At 37.3% G+C, this 21908-nt stretch overlaps 2 protein-coding genes across 2 annotated transcripts; both read right to left on the bottom strand.

Moving 5' to 3' along the window:
- Positions 1-233: 233 nt before the first annotated feature.
- LOC140137215 (uncharacterized) lies at positions 234-20773 on the bottom strand. Its single transcript, XM_072158865.1, has 9 exons — positions 20241-20773; positions 17663-17901; positions 16056-16967; positions 7579-7727; positions 6065-7128; positions 5553-5718; positions 3961-4776; positions 2890-3372; positions 234-924 (listed from the first exon to the last, which is right to left on the bottom strand). The coding sequence occupies exons 1-9, from the start codon at positions 20771-20773 to the stop codon at positions 712-714; spliced, it is 4575 nt and encodes a 1524-aa protein (XP_072014966.1). The 3' UTR covers positions 234-711.
- On the bottom strand, positions 9416-15095 carry LOC140138441 (probable G-protein coupled receptor No18). The gene is made up of 2 exons (XM_072160334.1): positions 13794-15095; positions 9416-9567 (listed from the first exon to the last, which is right to left on the bottom strand). The coding sequence occupies exons 1-2, from the start codon at positions 14976-14978 to the stop codon at positions 9430-9432; spliced, it is 1323 nt and encodes a 440-aa protein (XP_072016435.1). The 5' UTR covers positions 14979-15095; the 3' UTR covers positions 9416-9429.
- Positions 20774-21908: the final 1135 nt, after the last annotated feature.

The raw sequence follows: 21908 nt of genomic DNA, 5'->3' as shown, positions 1-21908 counted from the left end.
TTAAAAGCATCGGTTCTGGGAAGAGAAATTAACAATGCGAACGGCACAGATTACAATCTGCGATTTCCGCGTAATTATAGCGCGCGAAAACATTAACGCGTGCGTAATATCATTTTACGCCGGGAACAACGCACACGCAGAACTATGCCCGGGGAATAGCGGGCATAGTCAAAACTATGCCCGCTCTTTTAACCAATCAGATGGCGGGAATCTTTAGATGAGGTATATAATTTTGACTAAACAATAACCAGTCCTCATCTGAAATAGGCCCATATCGTTGTGATTCTCTCCTACCGGCGAATCCCAAAAACAGTCCCTTTGTACTGACTGTAGAGGGCGCCATTTATCGAAGTGCAAAGCCGTTTTTAACATGGTCATCGACGGCGCTCGGCGATGAGTACTAACAATAATGGACCACAAGAGCCTCATCGCAATAAATGGCATAGTCCAATAGCCTCAATTACATAATCATAGTGCACAATTTGACCTCAAGTTGCAGAGTATGAGATTTTGTACCCAAATCTTCAAAGGTCATTCAATGAATATGTAAATGTATTGGGGTTTAAGAACTGTTTCCCTGATAGATGAGCATGTTGTGGATCCTAGAGTAATGCGTGTTGTGTACGAAAGGACGCTTTATACTTGTGTATAGTAATTGGATAAGTAGATTCTAGATGCGGAAATCAATGTCTTCACCTTTAATGTACATATTCAATGATAACGATTACCAGGGTACCCCACTAAACCTATCACATTAAACATAGGATCTCCACGAGTCTCCAAAACGTCAAAATTGTGCCATGTCCTAACGGCTTCCCACAGTTTTATATATCCGACTGCTTTCTGTTCATCGGGATGACCGCATGATCGAAGGTAATGATATAATTGTTGACATGTCTTGGGTCCTTTTTTTGCAATGTATTTCTGAAAAGAAAGAATAAAACTTGACGATTAAGAAGTAATTAGCATTATATATTTTATTAAAATGAAAGGTCATCTGTGTTGGTAGACTTCTTCAAATTTTCGGTCACAATTATTTTGACCTTCATCTGGAGTGTACGATCGAGTTTTGGGTACAATGTCCAAAAGATCACTGATCTTGAACTTGGGTTGCCACTTGCCAGTCTTCAGATGAAGGTCAAAATTGTGACCGAAAATTTGAGGTAGTCTTAATTTTGTAAATAACTAATTATGAAGCATTCTGTATATTTATTAACAGAAAATGATATTTGGTATTGACAATACTGATCATGCATTCTGAACACAATGGTTACCCGATCTGTATCAAGCCGTTCCTTACCACAGATCTGGTAAATCAATGTGACCTTACTGTCTGTTCAATTAGCTTAGATTCTTGAATTTTTAAGATATTTGAAAAAATAAAAACTTGTGGCCAAAGTCATCAAAGAAAAGTGTTAGCACAGCCTTAGACCTAACGTGATTTATACTTTTCAAATTCCCAAGTTCAATTTAAAACCCCATTTCTTTTCAATTTTGCATCATTTTAGGCAGTTACTTGGGTCCACCGAAAGGGTTCGCGACCTTTTTACAAATCGAGTGGGACGTTACATTCTCAACTTAGGGCATAGACCCTATCCAATTTAGCAAACCAATCTGTCCTGCCATTTCAATTTACCGTTCCGGTTATTGGATAGGTTCTATAGGTGATGATGGTCCACCGGTTTTTGTTACATATATGGCTCGAGTATGTTTTATGCATAACATTATTATGAGCATTATTTTTTCCTAAACAAAGACATTAAAATTATGGATTTCGTTCTCATTTCAACTGGTTTACAATGTAAATTGAGTTTTGTTTAATACCACCATTCCTTCCCAAGAATATCAGCATTCGCTTGACATTTTCAGATACAGTAACTTTACAAGAAATGTTTTATGTAACCTGATTGTTTTAAATAATATTTTCTTGTATAAAAGTTCTTTTGTTTCACAGTTTTTTCAGTTTGTATTCAACAAACAAAACGAAATAACAAATTGAAAATAAATGTGTAGTTTTATAATAGGCCTATAGGCCTACACCTTCTCAGACCCATTCTCAGACCCATTCGCACAATAAATAAATAAATAAATAAATAAATAAATAAATAAATAAATAAATAAATAAATAAATAAATAAATAAATAAATAAATAAATAAATAAATAAACAAGGAATGTATTTATATAAGCACATTATATATTTTAGAAAACTTAGTTCCCATAAATAATAACGTAATGTTTCGACAGTAGGGTTTCAACACAAATTAGGCATACTGGCAAATATTTTGCTGGACAATACTTCCTGATGCGGATGGTCGAATAAATACCATCTCTGAGCATTGTGACATCGTCCCCATTGCTCTAAATGGATTGATGCCAAAAAGTTTATGGTACCCGACGTTCTACGGCTTTTTATAAAAATATCGCGGGAAAAGACCAAAATTGAAAAGAAATGGGGTTTTAAATTGAACTTTAGAATTTGAAAAGTATAAATCACGTTAGGTCTAAGGCTGTGCTAACACTTTTCTTTGATGACTTTGACCACAATTTTTTATTTTTTCAAATATCTTAAAAATTCAAGAATCTAAGCTAATTGAACAGACAGTAGTAGATTAGCACCATAGATGTCTGTAAACACTTATCAAACAAACATTAAGATTACACCTTCTGTTAGTTCTGTATGCCTGTTGTGCCAAGAAATAAACTTAGTCCCATTACCTACAGGCCCATATTTATGATATTACCTGCACGTACCCTAGTGGCTGAATATGGCTGAAAATGGGTGAAGATGGAAGAAGCATATGGCTGAAGACGATTTGAAAATTTGTGACAGTGCACAACTGCACATTAATGGTTAACACACTTTTTAGCAACAAATAACAAGTGATTACCTCAAATTTCTTCAGCGCTGACAGCAAGTGAGGATGAGTTTCATTGTGCATCGTCTTCGATTTCTTAGCTGGTTTATTTTCGACATCAGCACCGTGTTTATCAGATAATTGTCTCTTTCTCGAGTGTAAGCCGTCTTTGGGACTTGAAGCACATGCTTTGCCTTTACTGAGTTGTAGAACTGGTAATATATCTGGTGACACAGTCATGACAGTTGACGATATCCGTGCCTGGATGTTTTTACCACCTGAATTTGAGGATGGGTACTTCTGGAGTTGTTGTTGATACTGTGACAACCATATCACACAATGCTTAGGATCTGTATGCCTCTTCAGAATGATAAAGGTTTCATGTGTCTTCATGATTTGTAGCAATTGACTATGATTACCAACTGCTTTCTGCACCTTGGAACTTACTAATGGGTCGCCTGCCAAGTAACTTTTCAACTGCTCACACCTCCTGGGTCCTCTTCTATAAAGATAATCCTGAAAAAGCAAATCGAATAAAAAATAACATATTGCTTTTGTCCCTCATGGGAATGGCTAGTAATCCATTGTACTTTTATTAGTATCTTATTCACCATGCTTGTGTGTTCATATCCTTTAGATTTTTGCATACAGACGAAAAGTAGTTTACTATATATAAACCCGTCCCTACAGAACTTGAAGTGGCTTACGCGTTTTGCCGAGTACGGGTATACGTAGCGGCAACAACGTTTTTTTCTCACCACAAATAAGTAAATTACGTCGCCCTTTGTTGCCTGTAAGATACGAAGGTCGATTTTAATAATCTGCATGGCTTCGTTAGTAATCACCGCACAACTATTCAAAAACTCGGTGGTTGTTGCAGAATGGCAAATAACAGTTTAATGTAAATCGTCCCTACATAGTCCGATCCATGAAGCGCTTTAAAACGATTCGTATGTTTGCCAAGCGCGAGCAACAACCATGGCAAAATTGGATCTGCACTGTAACTTCAAGTTCTGTAGTTGAATATTATACAAAAGGACGGTTTATAGTTGAATAATATTCGTCAATATGCATTAAATACAACCATTAGGCTTATAATTTTACCTCAAGTCTCCTTAGAGCTGATAGTAGGTGTGGGTCAGAATCATGTTCTTGATTTGTCGTCTTCTTTTTCTTAAGCGGTTTATTCTCAATATCATTATGATCTCGCTCAGCAGTTAATTTTCTTTTTCTTGATCTTGTGATGTCATTTGCGTTCGAAGTACACTTTTCGCCGTCATCAATTTGTAGAGTTGGCGATACTTCTGGTGATAAAGATGAAGCCGTCTGCTTCTTTAGACCTTTATCTTTTGATGGTAGCTTATAGTGTTGTTGCTGGGATACCGTTGTTCGTCTGGTTGATGACTGTGAGCCACAAGTTAAGCACTCGCCTTGGTTGGTTATATCCGACAATCCGGTTCTGCAGGTTTTGGAATCCACACAAATCGATAGGGGATATTCTCGCGTGATTCTAAAGTACTCAGGCCTATTTGCTGCCGCAAAAATACAGAAGCGCAGTTGTATAGGAGTGTGGTTGAATAGCTTTTTCATGTCATGTGACATGTAATCAAGCATGACGCCACATGCGAAGTCTGAAAAGCGGCATTTGCCATGCCAGTTATGAAGGACATAAGTCTTCACCCATTGCATGCACTTCCAAAACATGCTTAACTGTTGCGGAAGACACACAATAACTTGTCCCGGCTCGAAATAGCCTTCGAAATTTAGCGGTTCTATCAATCTGAAGCCATGCGTTGTTGTATCGGCCGCAATTGTCCTTTTAACCCGAGCAGGGTTTTTGCCGATAGCGTCCTTTTCGTCACGCTGCAATGACAGGAAGAGCTGCACAACTGTTTGTACACCTTTAGCTTTCATCTGGTTCTACAAGGGAAAAATGATAAACAATATTATAGCGGTAAGCATAAATTAAACTTCTGCGCTACTCAGATTTGGTACACTAGCTTTCACCGAACTGTCTCAACAACATCACTGCAATAAACAAATCTTCAGAGCAATAATATCTGCTGAAGACGCAGGATGACCAGTGGCGTAGCCAGTAGGGGGATCGGTTCATGTAAGGCCGTCGGTAGACGGAAGGCGTTGGTGAAAAACAAATTGGGTTAACAATAGACTATTTTTTTACCCAGGGTGACAGAAAAAAGGGGAGAATTGTAAACAGAATTGGTACCGCCTATTATCTTTTTTTTTTTTTTTTTTTCTTCATTTTGCTACCGTCGGCAAAAAATATTTCCGTCGGTACATTTGCCCTCCCCCAGTTCCAACATCCTGGCTACGCCACTGCGGTTGACCTGATGAAAGCGCCACGGTGAGTGTACCAAATTTGAGTAGCGTAAAAGTTTCCTTTCTATTTGAAAAAACAAACAAACAAAACAACAATGTTTCCAAAATTGCCAAGCCATTGGAAAAAACTCCACTTTGTCCGCAGCAACAACGAACGCCGACGGTAGTCTAAACCTTCGATGTTGAGCATTATTTTTAAGTCTTGTATAGAAATTATTTTTTGATGATCATGATGATTGATGATTGTGGTCACGATCATGACGTGTTTGGAAAAGGAATGTTTACTGGCTCCCGATTATACCTTCTATTGGTCGTAATCCACAGATAGCACATTATTTTGATATCAAAATTATCACCTTCATAGTATTGAAGCCCCGCTCGTGAGCCGAAGGTTTCAGTAATGATTTATCCCGTTCCATTTCGTTGCTTGTCGTGGCCTTTCGACTGCGAGATTCCTCAACAACTTTTCTTGAAGTCAAAGAGTTGTCACTTTGAGAGCGAGCACACGGTTTTGACAAAGATCTGAAATAAAATTGACAAAGATTGGCTATTTTAACAGAAATTCAAAGTAAGTAGTCCACTCGGAAAGCTAGCAAACAGAGGGAGTATAGTGATTGGAAAAGATCAGATGAGAAAATCTATCAATTGTACATAAATTACAAATCGGAGTTTTATAAGATTTCAAGTTGACTACAAAGTGTAAAAGATAATGTGTGTTCGGAAAATATAGTTACAAATACAAATCCTAACATTCTGGCACATCTGCATCTTCCACATAATCTACCAAATGTATATTGTATTTCAGACAAAATCGTAAACATAATCAACCAACTTATATAGTGTGTGGGCAACGGAACAGAACACCAACCTTTCAGGTGACGCCCGAAGTGACGACGTTTGCAAACCTCTCTGAATATACGGTATTTTGAGTGAGTCCGTTTCCTCGCTACTCTCTGAGAACACCGCATCCGTAGACATGACATGGCCTACAAAGTCAGGTGTGTTGTCATTATGTTGACAGTCCGAGTGTGGTACACGTTTATCATCAGCAGTCTCCTTTCCGGAAACTTTCGGGATTTCCAATGAAGAGCCTGCGGTGGCCACAACAGATTGAGAGCCTACCTTTCGTTGACTTTCACTTTTCCTCTCTGACGAATTTGTTTCTTCATCAGGGCCACTGCTGTTAGAATCTTTCTTCATTTTGTTCTTATAAGTGTCAAGCAATCGCTTCCCCCTTTTCGTGTCTGTGTGATTGCTAACTTCGCCATTACCAATCTTTGGGGAATTTGAAGAGGACTCATTTTGTGGTACACGTTTATCATCAGCGTCCTTCTTTCCGGAAACTTTCGGGATTTCCAATGAAGAGCCTGCGGTGGCCACAACAGACTGAGAGCCTACTTTGCGTTGACTTTCACCTTTCCTCTCTGACGGATTTGTTTCTTCATCAGAGCCACTGCTGTTAGAATCTTTCTTCATTTTGTTATTATAAGTGTCAATTAATCGCTTCCACCTGGAGAAGTTACGCAAAACAATATTATCACCTTGAATTGTAAACTCATCGCCCGCTGCTGCCGTAATTGTCTCTTGCCAATGTGTCGGTGTCAATGCCGCCACTCGAGCTGCTTCAGCAGGCATGATGCATACCAGAAATAAAACACCTTGCATTTTGCACTTTCCTTGTTTCTCGATCAAATATGCTACTAAGACATCGATGGCAGTTTTAAGATGAGTTTTCTGGTCCTGAAGACAAACCAACGACCCATCTGATTTAGGAGAAAATGGGTTTACGTCATGAATGTGGAATAGAGTAGATTGTTTTTCTAGCACTTGACGTAAATGGCTACTTTTAGGAATATTTCCGCCGAGTTGATGTTCTGCCAGGATGTTTGAAATGTAATGGATTGTTCTTGCTCCTTGTGACGACAAATATTCCTAAAAACAAAGAAACCAGATAAAAATAACAAACAAACGTCATCACTATTACGTCACTACCAGATTTTTATACAAACTATAGATGAGTTGGTTTCTTACGTCAATGCCTGGCAGTATGCGCACGCATCATCACAATTTCCATTGCTTTTTGCCTGGCAGTATGCGCGCGCATCATACTTTGTTCAGGGCTCGTGTTTTTAAAACTCCCGCCACATCAGAACCAGGCTATTGAACAGTGTAGTGGTTACACGGGGTTCACTAATGCATATCGATATACAAGTCCCTTGCCTTTGTTGATAAACATTGAGGTCAACTCATCTATACATCCAAAATAAAAACGGATTGAATCTGGCAAATCAATTCTCCAAAGCATGTTACTTTCTTTTTGTTTAAAAGTTCATTTTCCATCGAGGCTTTCGTTAATTAATTATGCATTTGTCAAAACCAGGCGTTTGTGAAATTTACCTTGACTCTATCAGTAATCGCATTAGTGTCAACCGGAGATGAATCATGCAGGTGGCTCCATGATCCGCTTTGTGCAGTTTCTTCGTCAGTTGTTTTTACTGGTTCTTGTTTGATGCATCGGACAGCAGTGCCAACTTAAAGTAAAATGTGTGTAAAAATATTATTAGTGTCATTTTTATCTCAGTGCATGCCTTAGCACTTTCAAGGCAAATAAGAAACTGTCTGTTAGTCCACCCGACCCTTTATATCTTGAAAATCAGGAAATATTTTATTGTCCACACTCCCATTAACATACCGCAAAACAATGCCTTGCCTTTATTGCCTTGCCTTAATTACCATGGCTTGACATGCTTTGCATAATTATTTTTTTTTACCCACAGCTTTTTGAACCATAACAAGTTACCTATCCACCTTCAACTGTTATAAAAAAACCATATTAAACTATTTTTAATCTGGGGCCAAAATATTCAGTGTTTCTACTCTCCCCTGTTTGAGTTATATATGAATCTAAAACATCAATGTGTTTGTATCTTTCTCTCTGACTTCACATTGCGTAAGCTATAGTACTGGGCTGGGCGTGTGGTTCGAATGAGCTCTTTCCATGCATCTTTCTTGGTCTGTAGTGATGCCAGAGGCATCCATGATGCTGATACCAGTCCACTTTTTGATGTCATCCATTCTGTTGCCGGTCTTCCTCTTCTGATTAGACCTTGATATAAATTATTGTCTTCTCTAAACATGCGAAAATGGGTGTCTTGTGATATGGCCATTGGCCAAAGAAGCTTATAGTTTCCTACTTATGAAGTGGCTCTCTCTGTTAATGTAAGAACAAATGAACTCAAACTATGTACTTCTTCAATGTACTTCCATCAATGTTATTGTGAAGCTCTCTCCTCCTCAGTCGATATCCGTGTTGTCATCTACTACCGTGATCTGTGCATTATACAAACGGTAATACTGTGCGATATCTTTTCATTTAGAGAATAAAGGTATTGTTTTTAGCCGCTGTCGTGCATCTATCGTCTCATATAACACGGGCGACATCATTATTTTTGGCGTAAAACAACTCGGCTTCGCCTCGTTGTTTTACTTAAAATAATGATGTCGCCCGTGTATATATGAGACGATAGATGCACGACAATGGTTAAAAACTCATACCTTTATTCTCTAATTATGAACGATTGACTAGAAAGAAAAACAATAAGATAAATTATCATAAATTTTAAGGTGAATTTTATTTGACATATTTTACAAACAATACAAGAATGTATAGCTGTTGGTCATCAGTTTTTGGTGTTTATTGACAAGCCTGCTTCTTCAATCATTGTCGCTCAATCATTGTCAATGTGCAACATTGGATCCTCTTGAATGCTCAGGATTTATAGTTTTATGAATTCTATAATCCAATCTGAGCATGTCTTTACATCTCCGTTTATGCTATAGGCTACAAACAGAATATGTATTATAGCCTACATATAGGCTATAGCATTCAATGATATATTACCCCATTAATTTGACATTTTAACACACGGAAACGTTTCTAGCATGCAGTAAACATCTAAACAACAACATTCCACAACATATATTTTGATGCTGTTTTAGGACTCATATTGAAATTCCCTTACACAGGAAGGTGTGCGCCATCCTGCAGCTTTCCTGTGCTAGCCTTCTTTTGTTTAAATCCTGGGCAGGGTGTATCACTGATGCATATAATCCATCCGTTTTATGACCGAGCTTTCCTGAGGCGCGCGCTTAGCGAGGGGAATCCTGCCTTCTTTCTGTGTGAAAACATGGTAGGGTATTTCAATATGAGCCCTTAAATAGAACCATGTCTATCTATCCTATGTTATTGGGTGGACCCCGTACTCGTTTACATCGCATAATTTCAAACATGGCCTGGCGAAATGACGGGTTCCCAGCCGCGTAGCACCATGGATTGGCAGCACTGTTTAAACACGTCAGAAATAAGGTTATCTGAAAAACAAAACCCAAAAACACAATTAATAATTACATATGATTGCCTATAATACGTCGCATTGTTTTTTCATCTTAAAAGGGCATTTCGTGATCCACAGCATCATCCCCCACTTTTCTCAAAATAAGTTGAGATTTTTATACCACTGGAACCCTCTGGCTACATGATGTTTATGTACAGAACGAAATTACAACACATTGTCTATGGAGCTGTGTAATACACATAATCATGCATAACTCGCAAACGCAAAATCAGAATCACTGACATTTTTGGAATAAGCTTTTATCTCAGATATGTACTGAAAAATGTCATAAAAAGAGGATGCTAGGATCACGAAATGCTCCTTTAAATAGACCGGCATGCATATGTACGTTGTTTTTAGGACGATTCTGCTGGCTATAGAGGAACGGAAAGGAAGTGGGTAAAAATGGTATGGACACCAAGGGGGATGTGATTTTGGATTAGGTAGGGATGTGAGGCTGGGACTACAAAAAATCACCCCAAAAATATAATAATTTGACGAAAACAAGTCCTTAAATTATACTAATTTTCTGGACTCAAAATTAATATATAACATTTTAGAAATGGTTTGCAAAGTTTGCTAAAATATGATGGGCCTAAAGTAATGAAATTAAAACGACCGCCGGTAGTTTTGATTTCATGCCTTGGAAAAAAGCACCGCTTCCCAAAACCACTTTTCTCACATTTCCAATCCAAATGTATTAAGGGCTGGGATAGCACAGTATTTTATGGACCTGCGACATTAAATTGCATTCTGAATACGAGGAATGTCCTTCTGATATCAAGTATCAAATATTTGTGTGTGTTTTTTTAATTCGCGATATAATAAAATTTTATCAAAAATTTGATATTTTATATATCTTTGGTATTATACAGTCCTCGCTGTAAACATTAAAATCTAATGATAATTTTTTTGTACTTAAAGGAGTATTTCGTGATCCTGGCATTCTCTTTTTATGACATTTTTCAGTATATATCCACGAAAAAAGCTTATTCCCAAAATTGCAGTTGATTCTGATTTTGCCGCGTTTCTGAGTTATGCATGATTATGTGTATTACACTGCTCCATAGACAATGCGTTGTAATTTCGTTCTGGTATACCAGAACGAAATTCAAATATCACGATATCTTTGCTAAACGAATTGATCTGCAAGAAATATTTTGTACATAAACATTATGTAGCCAGAGGTTTCCAGTGGTATAAAAATCTCAACTTTTTTTGAGAAAAGTGGGGGATGAGGCTGTGGATCACGAAATGCCCTTTTAAGTAGCATGGAGGAAACAGCCGTCTATCATTTGAAAATTTTGACCCTTCGTATTGCAGATACATTGTTTTCCCAAAACGACCTAAATATTTAAATGATGGACGGCTTTTCCTTCATGCTACATACACTTTAAATACATATCATTAGATTTTATAAAGTTTAATTCCAGGACTGCTATGTTAAAAATATCAATTTTTAATAAATTGCCATAAAATTTGTATTATTAAATAGCGAATTAAAAAAATCATAAGTTAGTTGATATCAGAAGGACATTGCTCGTTTTCAGAATGCAATTTGATGTGTCTGATGTGCTCTCATGTCCCACAAATATCCGATCCCTTAAGGGAAGGGGTAATGAACGTTTGGGCAGTATTTATTGTGGGACATTAGAGCACATCAGACATATCGAATTGCATTCTGAATACGAAGAATGTCCTTCTGATATCAAATAATTTTGATTTTTGAAATTCGCAATGTAATACACATTTTATGGCAAATCATTAAAATTGATATTTTTGATATTTAACAGTACTCGAAGTAAACATTATAAATCTGATGATTTATATTTGAAGTGTATGTAGGTGGGATGAAAAGCCGACGATCAATTGAAAATTTTGACCTTTCGTATTGAAGATATGGATTTTTTCCCCAAAACACCCAAAAAAATATAGGTCTTTTTGGGAAAAAATCCATATCTTCAATATGAAAGGTCAAAATTTTCAATTGATCGTCGGCTTTTCCTCCCAGCTACATACACTTTAAGAATATATCATAAAATTTATAAAATTTACTTCGAGGACTGTTATATCTCAAAATGTGAAAAATATCAAATTTTATTAATTTGTCATAAAATTTGTATTATAGCTTATTATATGGTAAATTTCATAAAATGAAAATTATTTGATATCATAAAGACATTCTTCGTATTCAGAATGCAATTCGATATGTCTGATGTGCTCTCATGTCCCTCAAAAAATACTGTCGAAACGCTCAAAACGCTCATTCCAGTTCCCTTAAAGAGATTTTAAAAAGCACCTTTCCATAAGAAACCCCACAATAAAGCATCTAAATAATGAACGGTCAAACGTTCCACATTTAACCAAAATCAACTGCAATTCCCTGCACAATATTTGAAATAACTTCAGCTGTTATACTTATTCAAAATATTTTCTTTAAATCGAAGAATTATAGGGCATTCATTAACAATGGAACATTAACAATGGAAATCACCTTTTCCGGGAATGAAACCTTGTCTGGATGTGTTATTGTGATAATTCATATGTAGCAGCAACTGCAATTACGGTTACTTCTAAATATTTTCTTTAAATAGAAGAATTATAGGACAGTCATTAACAATGGAAATCACCTTTTCCGGGAATGAAACCTTGTCTGGATTGTTATTGTGATAATTCATATATAGCAGCAACTGTCAATATGACGTATAAGGACGGTCAGGCACTAGGATCCACAACATGCTCATCTATCAAGGCACAGTTCTTTAACCCCAATACATTTGTACATTCCTTGAATGACCTTTGAAAATTTGGGTACTAAAACTCATACTCTGCAACTTGAGGTCAAATTTTGCACATGATTGTTTAATTGAGGTAATTGAACTATGCCACTGGGATGAGGCCATTGTGGTCCATAGTGTTTGTTCCCATTCTCATTATTTTATCATCTCTTTTGCACTCGTTTCATTAAAATATTTTATCGTGTATATCAATTAAGGGATCTAAAATGAGCGTTTATTGCGTTTCGATAGTATTTTTTGTGGCACATGAGAGCACCTCAGACCTATCGAATTGTATTCTGAATACGAAGCATGTCTTTCTGATATCAAATAATTTTCATTTTTGAAAATCACAATATAATACAAATTTTATGACAAATTATAAAAATTTGATATTTTTCGAATTTTTGATATATAACAGTCCTCGAAGTAAATTATATAAATCTAATGATATATTCTTAAAGTGTATGTAGCAGGGAGGAAAAGCCGACGGTCAATTGAATTTTTTGGTGTTTTGGGAAAAAAATCCATATCTTCAATACGAAAGGTCAAAATTTTCAATTGATCGTCGGCTTTTCAACCCACCTACATACACTTTAAGTATAAATCATCAGATTTATAAAGTTTACTTCAAGTACTGTTAAATATCAAAAATATCAATTTTAATGATTTGCCATAAAATGTGTATTAAATTGCGAATTTCAAAATTCAAAATTATTTGATATCAGAATGACATTCTTCGTATTCAGAATGCAATTCGATATGTCTGATGTGCTCTAATGTCCCAAAATAAATACTGTCCAAACGTTCATACCCCAGCCCTTAAGAGCGATATATTATTTTTTAATTTATTGTACTGCATATACATGATAGATATTTCAATTCTTTCGATTTTTTTCCTTAGCTAAATGGTTGACGACTGAGCTATAATACACAGACACTCCAATCTTGTCAGCAAGAACCAACTGAATATTACAAGAAATGTCTTTAAAAAAGGACATCGCGATTATGACGCGATAGCATGGATGCACTGCTTGTGACGTAGAAGACCGTAAGTCTAATATAAAATGAAAGCATGCAGGCCTCTATATTGTTACGATTGTAAATATTCCTGGATGGATAAAGTAGACGAAAGACTTTGCATATGTGCCCAATGACATGCATCTTATTAGCTGTACGTCACTATATTTATGGAATTTTGACTTTCCACACAAATCGCACTAAAATCAAACGATTTTCCAGCGGGATATTTAACTTCTCATGGTTTCCCTTCTACAAGTTTGTTAAAGTAATATTGCCTATACTTAACAGGATGTATCTTATAAGTCAGCTCAATGAATGACTTGTGCATGCAACCACCCCCTCCCCCACACACCCCGCCATAAGCTCACACTAAAATTACAAGATACACACAAACAAAACGTACCTCATAAAGATACCATGGAAAACACGTAGGACAGAAAGATGCCACAACAATAAGCACTGCCCATGGTGTCCACGTTATCACCATAATGATCATAAGCAGCGTCAGAGTGCGTGCAGCGCGTCGCTTGCTCTCTTCCACCTTCCTTGCCTTCTCATTGGACCGTTGTTCTAATGCAGCATTGGTACTGGTGGAAGGGGCTTCACACGGAGCCAACGGTAGATGCAAAGTAGCTGAAACTGTGCGATCTTCATTCTCCATTGATTTCATACTCGTCACGGATTGGCTGAAATTGGCTTGAATCGTATCTACTTCTGAGGCCTGTGCGACGACGATGTGCCGACTACTTGTTGATTGAGGATTCCTATTAGGTCTCGCAGATGGTACTTTCAGAGCTGCAACTTTTATGTGTCGTGATCTGATTATGCAGTATGTCTTGATGTTGGTTATAAGAATGAAGGCAAATGGAATCCAGCAAAATACAAAGGAAAGCAAAATTCCAAACCATATTTCTGTGATATAATGTGGAGAGCATGTACCGGGCGTGTCTTCTTGTAGGAAGAATGGTAAGGAAGAAGGAATCAGATATGGAAGCCAAAGAAGCAGCGGTATCCCATACGCGATGCTTATCAACTTCACAACCCTTCGCTTGGTACGTTTTTGAAAGTGCTTTATCGGTTTGGCTAGTGAGAGGTATCGATCAATCGATAACAATATCACGGCTAGAATCGATGCATGAGCCGATATGTGATCAATGTATATGTTCAGGTTACACAGGATTCGACCGAAAGGCCAGTAGCCGTAGATGAACTGACCACAGAACGAAGGCATACTGACAACACTCACGGTGAAGTCAGCCATAGTGATACCAATCAAGAAATAGTTAAAGTAATTGCGAAGATTTGGTCGAGACAAGAATGATACCAAGACTAACGCGTTGCTGAAAATAGTGAATAGGGTAAAGAAGATGAAAATGGATCCAATGATTATGCGGATTGAATCCGGATTGTTTCCGTTGGATTCGGCATCATCTCCATTTAGAATGTCTCCACCAGCTGGTATAAGACCGTCATTGGATAAGTAGTCATCCCATATTGTCGCAGTTTCAGTTTGATAGTCAAATTCTGTCAACAGGGTTAGCAGGGGTGTGTCAGATGTCATGTTAGCTGTAACGAAGACTGAATCCATGTTTAGTGTTGTTATCACTGAGTATATTTTTAAGTCAATGCAATCGAGAAAATTTGGCTACATTCTTGAAACCGCAGGGTCTTTGTCTTTGTAATGACTACTCTGTTTATGGACTAAATTATAATGTGACAAATATGCAAGACCAATCACGTTTACTGTGCCAGGTTCTGTGTGATTAATGCGCATATTAATTAATTAGCAAAACAAGGCCTCACTAATGATAATTATTATATATACGTATACATTTCTATAATAACAGCTGACTTAAGATAATTACAAAAGATAATTACTGTGCTCATCATAATTATGATATATTAGACAAACACGTTATTAAATAAAACGATGACCCTGACTGAAGAACTAATTAATTGGGGCAGTGGACATAGGCCAGCTGAGACAAAATTATGGGTCTCGGTGGACACGATATGCTAACAAATGTCTATCTTTCTCACTTTCATTCTTTCTATCTATATCTCTATATATCGCTTTCTCCTTCCCCCTCTTTCTCTTCTCCTATCTCGCCCCTCTCTCCCTCCCTGTCTCTCTCAGTCGTCATTGAAAAGCGCAGTGATTTGAGTGCGCTACGCACAGGCACAACGCCTAGACGTTGATCCACAAGCCTCAGCACACTTTACAGGTTGGCCCACAACACCAACCTTCCTAGTTCAATTCTTTGAAGAAAAGTAACACTATATTTAATATCGATATGGAACTACAAATTTATCTTGACAGTTCCTCATTTGCTCGCCCTATTCCTTTTTAAAGGAATTTTTTTTATTTCTTAATGTGTTTTGTACCTCACTTGAAGCATGTTCCCAAAATAATCCATTGCAAAATTGTGAGGTAAATTGCACTATTAGAAGTAAAAACGTGTTTCACAACGGCCCATAGAACGGTATGTGTGGTATACCACATTTGGGGGATGAGGCTATCACTTTTTCGTTCATAACATTTAAACGGAATATATTTAGAAAAATATGAGCTTTCTTCTGATGCCAAAATCTCCATTTTGATAGGAAAAGGGGGATAAGGCTATTAATCAGGTCACCCATCTTAGAGGGTTTCTTTCTTTCTCACCTGTTTGATTCGTAGACCCTTGCAGCCCATTGTTTCTTCTGGCAATACTTGCCTTCGATGGCTTGTAATCTTCGCCTACAATAGCGGATGCGCACTGAACATTGCTATCGTTACGTGTAGTGAACCTTGTTGGTTTATGATCTGGCAACTTTGCAATAGCTGCAGATGCAGTTTTGAAGATGTTATCTACATGATTGGTATCCTTCAAAGGTTCGACTTTGATTCTGCCATGTTCACGACCAAGTGGTATTGATGACACTTCATCTGATAGAGTGGGTGACCAATTGGATTTGCAGGGGTATTGAGCAATAATTGATTCTGATGTTGGTATGCCACCTGGTAACTCTGCAGGAGCAGGAGGTTCGAAGACATCGTCATCGCCGTCGGAATCATCTGGCTCAACTTTTACTCTAACGTCTTCAAATTGCTCCGAAGATATTGACCCTGACGATTCCGACGAGTACGATCTTCTCAACGATTTGGAAGATTCCATAGAAAGACTACGTGAACAATGAGTAACTTTCAAAGCTACAGGCATTGAATCTGTTTTCCATTCAGCTTCTGGAGGCTCAACTTTGACGCTTTGAATAAGTTCTGCTCCACTTCTAATTGGCAACGGTTCTTCAAAACGGTTTCCCCCGTCGGAAATCAAATTTTTGCTTTTCACTGCATCCAAATCAGATAAGTCATCAGACGACGATGTTTCCTTCTTGATAACACTGTTATTGTAAGCGTCATCATTGGTACACTCTAATATGTTCTGAAGTGACACCTCTAAGCGCGGCATTCTTTTCACATTCTTGAGACTGTTGATGCCATTTATCTTAATATTACGGTACTGCTCGTCGTTCAACCAAAATTTTGTAATGCTACGGATGTCACTTGGACTAGATGGAGGAATGTTGTCCGTACCTATCAGAAAGAAGAAAAATAACAAGGTCTTAAATTTTTGAAGAGGAGGAAGTTAAGTGTGTTCTCTCAGAGTAGCAAAAAGACATAATTCCTGTAACTCTCTCCAATAAAAGAATTTCCCTATTTGGTATTTATTTTGAAATGTTTGAGCCTTCAAGTTGACACTTTCGACCACAAAACAATCTAACGCTTAAACTTTGAGATGTAAGACGTCTTTTACAACAAATTGGTCGAGGGCTCCAAAAAGAGCCGTTACTTAGAAACGTATAAACAAGCAATGTCTAGTCAATTTTTTTTTTCAATATACATTTAGGTCTACCTACTGCATATGCTGTAATGTTACCAAAAACTCCGGCAGCAAAGTTGCCGAAATTGTTACGTAAAACATTTTCTATAGAAATACGTTTCAATACCGTAAAAGAAGAGGCAGTTTCTGTAACATTATGAGTAATTCTTCATAAGTTACAAAGGTTTACCCAAACTTTTTACGGGCTGTTCCATGTCTACCGTCACTGCATCATTAATTGGTTAGTAACCCAGAAGTTTGGTTTGTCACAAGGATTTATTTTCTCTCTCGGCGTAGATTTTGCTTTCTATTGTCTGAGAAAGCTCAAGTTACATTACTGTTATTGAATAAAGTAACCGTGGACTCGTTAGTGGTATAACAATACCCTGATTTATTTTCAGTCATTTACCTGGAGGTACCCCGATCTGAACAGCTTGAGCTTCTTTCGGTGTATCTAGTGCCTGATCAACACACGGACGTGGCTTTAGATCCTGATCAGTAGATGGATTTGGCGTAAGAAATTGCGGCTTAAACACTTCAGGACACGTTACTGCCGTCGGATGTGCTAAAAACTCAGATGGTAAGAACTTACTGGTATATATGAGAGATACATCACCATATCTAACGTGGAATATATCAGGAAGAGATCTACAATGAAAACAAAAATATATTATTTTGTTAGATTTTAACACTTAAGGGGGTACTACACCCCTGTGGTAAATTTATGACTATTTTTGCATTTTTCTCAAAAAATAATAACACACTGGTAACAAAAATTAAGTAGATTATTGGGGCAAGGATCCTAATTACTACACTGAAATTTCAGTGACTCAAGACAAGCGGTTCAGTATATATGATCGGAAATGAAGTACATCCTAGCGGTACCTAATTTCTTATCATAAATAACGAACCGCTTGTCTTAGGTCACTGAAATTCCAGTGTAGTAATTGGATACCTTGCCCCTATAATAAACGTAACTTTTGTTACCACTGTGTTATTAGTTTGTGAGAAAAATGCAAAAATAGACACAAATCTATCGAGGGGTGTAGTACCCCTTAAAAGGGCATTTCGTGATCCACAGCCTCATCCCCACTTTTCTCAACAAAAGTTGACATTTTTATACCACTGGAAACCTCTGGCTACATAATGTTTATCAAGTGTACAAAATATGTCTTGCAGATTAATTCGTTTAGCAAAAATATCGTCAAATTTGGAGCAGTGCAATACACATCATGCATGTACGCATAATCATGCTTAACTCACAAACGTAAAATCGGAATTAACTGAAATTTTTGGAATTTTAAACACTTTTCTAAACACATTCTTTCCTTCTGTTTGCAAACGTGTTTCATGTTTAGAGTAGGCCTATTGATGAATAATATTTAGCCATTGAACATCGGTGTTTAGGAATTTGATACGTAGTGATGTTTAGTGTCTAAAGATGTTTACAAAGTAAAGGCAAGAATGTGTGAAATGGCTAAACACAGTTTTTACATTGGACAGGTTTTTAGTTAAAGCCATATTGTAACATTTGCTGAGTAGGACGCCCTCGATATTTTTTTTAAATTCTAGTTTTTACACGATTGTAATGTACTTTAGTAAACTAAGATACCCTGCAAAAGTCAACATCGTTTAGGTGCTGTAGTTTCGTCAATATCAGATATTTTGACTAAACCGTCTGAACAAGACGGTTTATTATTACGATGGCAATATTGGTCTAACATGAGATGTTCATAACACAGTACGTACACGGCGTGCGGGACGGTTATACATACACATCAAAGGATTGTACCGTAGCACGACCGACGGAGTAACATGCATTGGCTTTGGTAGTTAATTCCATTTTTCTTTGCTTTACTTCAGTTGTTCGGTTCAAAATTTAAAAAGGGACATATTTGACAAAAAAGCTAACATTTTATGGAAAAGAAATGCTAATCCATTTTTTTTATAGAAATGTTGCAATATGACTTAAAATGGCTAAAACTGGACAAATATATATGACTCCTGTCGCTATCTCATTAGTCTTAATGACATTGATATTTAAACCATTAGCATATTAATTTACCCAGCTCCGAACGCATAGCATTGTACCTAAAACTTTTGGTATTTTGAATTTCATACTAATTTGTTATTGTAGGCTGCACAGCTTCTTTTAGACATTAAAAGAAGCTGCACTTGTGCTAGACCGAATATTCAGTCCCAGAACAAAATATTCATTTACTGACATGATCATGTTCTTGTGCTAGTACAAAATACCGTAAATTACCAATAGGCCTATACCCCCTACCATTAGGCCCTATTACCATGATTACACCATTCTTGGCACACCGTAAAAAGGAATGTATCTTTTTCAATTAAATATGATTAAAAAAAAGCTCTTTGAATTTTTTGATTTATTTACACCTCAAAAGAAAGGTACAAATCTTGGGGAGGGCAATCATTGAAAATAGGTAATAACGGGGATGTGTGTCCACATTGACCCTATTATTCAACTCCCTCTCACCCAATAACCCCTTATTTCGTTTGCTGCACCCAATGACCCATCTTTTTAATTACTTTTGAATGAACCCATTTGTCAGAATTGTGCCATTTTCCCCAAAATGTTACTCAATATATACTCATTTTTTTGTTAACAGTTTTCATATTTTGGCACTGTAATGGGCCAAAAATTGTCCAGATCTCAATTACAGTTCAGAATGACCCTTTTAGGTGATTCAGCCTATTTGACATTGAATCTCTCGCCGACAGACCCCTAATTTTAAAAAGTCGAGTGCCCTCTCCCCTGGCACATTTTGCATTCACTAAAACTATACTTATCGCCATTTTTCCTCAAAACAAACTTATACCACGTGAAAGATGAAAGATGGCATGTATCTTGCAAAAAACGAAGAAAAAGAAGTTTGATATTTTGATATTTTAAAACCATTGTGGCCGCCACAATTTTCCCCCGACTTACGTCTACTTTTTTTTTGCGTTGATAGACATACCTAAGTGTCGCAGAAAAAGCGGCTAACGTTTCTCCCCATACTCGTTGCTCTTCTGCCGTTGAAAGAAGTTCGTAAAGTCGATCCACTTTCAAATATTGTTGCATCAACAGGGAGTCTCGCATCTTCAAGAATCCCAAGGCCAACATAAGTGAAACTTCCCCAGTTTTATTGTCCCGACGCAAGTTCCGCTTCAATCCTACATGATAACTCGGACCGGTCGATGTAATGGTAAACAGACTGGGAAATCCACGTAACGTATTCAGTAGGTCTTGTAATTTCCATCCGATGCCCACGATTTCTCGTTCCTCCTCACTGGCTCTTATTGCGAACAGAGACCCGAGCAAAAACAAAGACATGGAACCCTTGGAATGTAAGATATTTATGATGCGAGTAATTCCAAGCTGTTTCAGCAAGGAAAACCTAACAGTTGTGCATTTTTCCTCGGTACGTGAGTGAAATCCGTCATTGCTCTTGGTCGCCATTTTTCTCAGCTCTGTGACACGGAGTTGCCGGTCTCTGTAGAGACCCTGCATGTCTTTATCGATTGGCTCCAAACAAAGGATTTGAACCGGTGTCCTTCAACGTAATCATGGGACTGTGCAGTCCATTCAATCAAATGTTGTCATCAACCTATTTGATCGTAGTGTATTTGTTAGTCGTAGTGCATGTGTGTGAGACGAACTCTCGCGGTAGATTGCAAGCATGCTTTTGTTGAATGCATTTGAGTAGTCCGCCATATTTACGGTATGATACGTCATACACAACCTCTATATCGAACCATTCCCCAAAATCGAATTAAAACAATAGGCAAAATCGTGCATCGTGGGAAAAAGCAAGTATTATTAATGTCTCAGGGACCTGAAACATTTTTACATAGGCGTAATTGTCATTTTATAATTATATCATTATGATTTACAAGATTTCAAAACAATTAATTCTACAATAAGTTGATTTCAAACATGAATAATGTGATGTAAAAGTGACATTTTTTATATATTTTATTGGCATAGGCTTGATATGCAGTTACAGAGGTCGTAGCAACCTTAAAAAATAAAAGTGAACTTAAATTCTTAATGGCCTTCAACACTAAATATGGGCTAACAACGAAAGTATAAAAATAAGCCTATTTTGTTTCCTCATAGGACCGGTTTCTCGAAGCATGGCTATACTAGTGGTCAGGCTTCCTGCGCCTTGCCTAATACACTACGCAAAAGTTTCTTTATGGTTAGGAAATTTAATCACTATTAAAATCTAGTGAATAATTTTGTATGTTTGCTAAATAATCGCTTGCGGGGGATTGTTCTGCGCATTTTGACACCTCAATCACTACCCTACGACACTCCTGAGAAAAGATATGAATGTTTAAGTAACACGAGGTCGAAAAATAAAAATTGCAAAAAGGCCTATTCAAGTTTTTAGCATAAAAGAACACAAAAAACAACAAACATGCAGATAACATTTTTTGTTTACTTGCTGAGCCCATTTCAGGCATCATACTGCCGCTTCCAACTTCACTTGAGATTAATCTCTTTCTTTTCCAGTCTTTTAGTACTTTGTGTGTCCACCGTTGGCTTCCCTTACAGCAGCCACGCGACGTCTCATGCTCCTAATGAGGCGTCGAATGCCTGGTCGAATGTTACCTTGCTCAATCCCGTTCCACTCGTTGAT

The sequence above is a fragment of the Amphiura filiformis genome, chromosome 17 (assembly GCF_039555335.1).
Source record: "Amphiura filiformis chromosome 17, Afil_fr2py, whole genome shotgun sequence".
Lineage (NCBI taxonomy): Eukaryota > Metazoa > Echinodermata > Ophiuroidea > Amphilepidida > Amphiuridae > Amphiura > Amphiura filiformis.
This window is presented reverse-complemented; position numbering and strand designations above follow the sequence as displayed.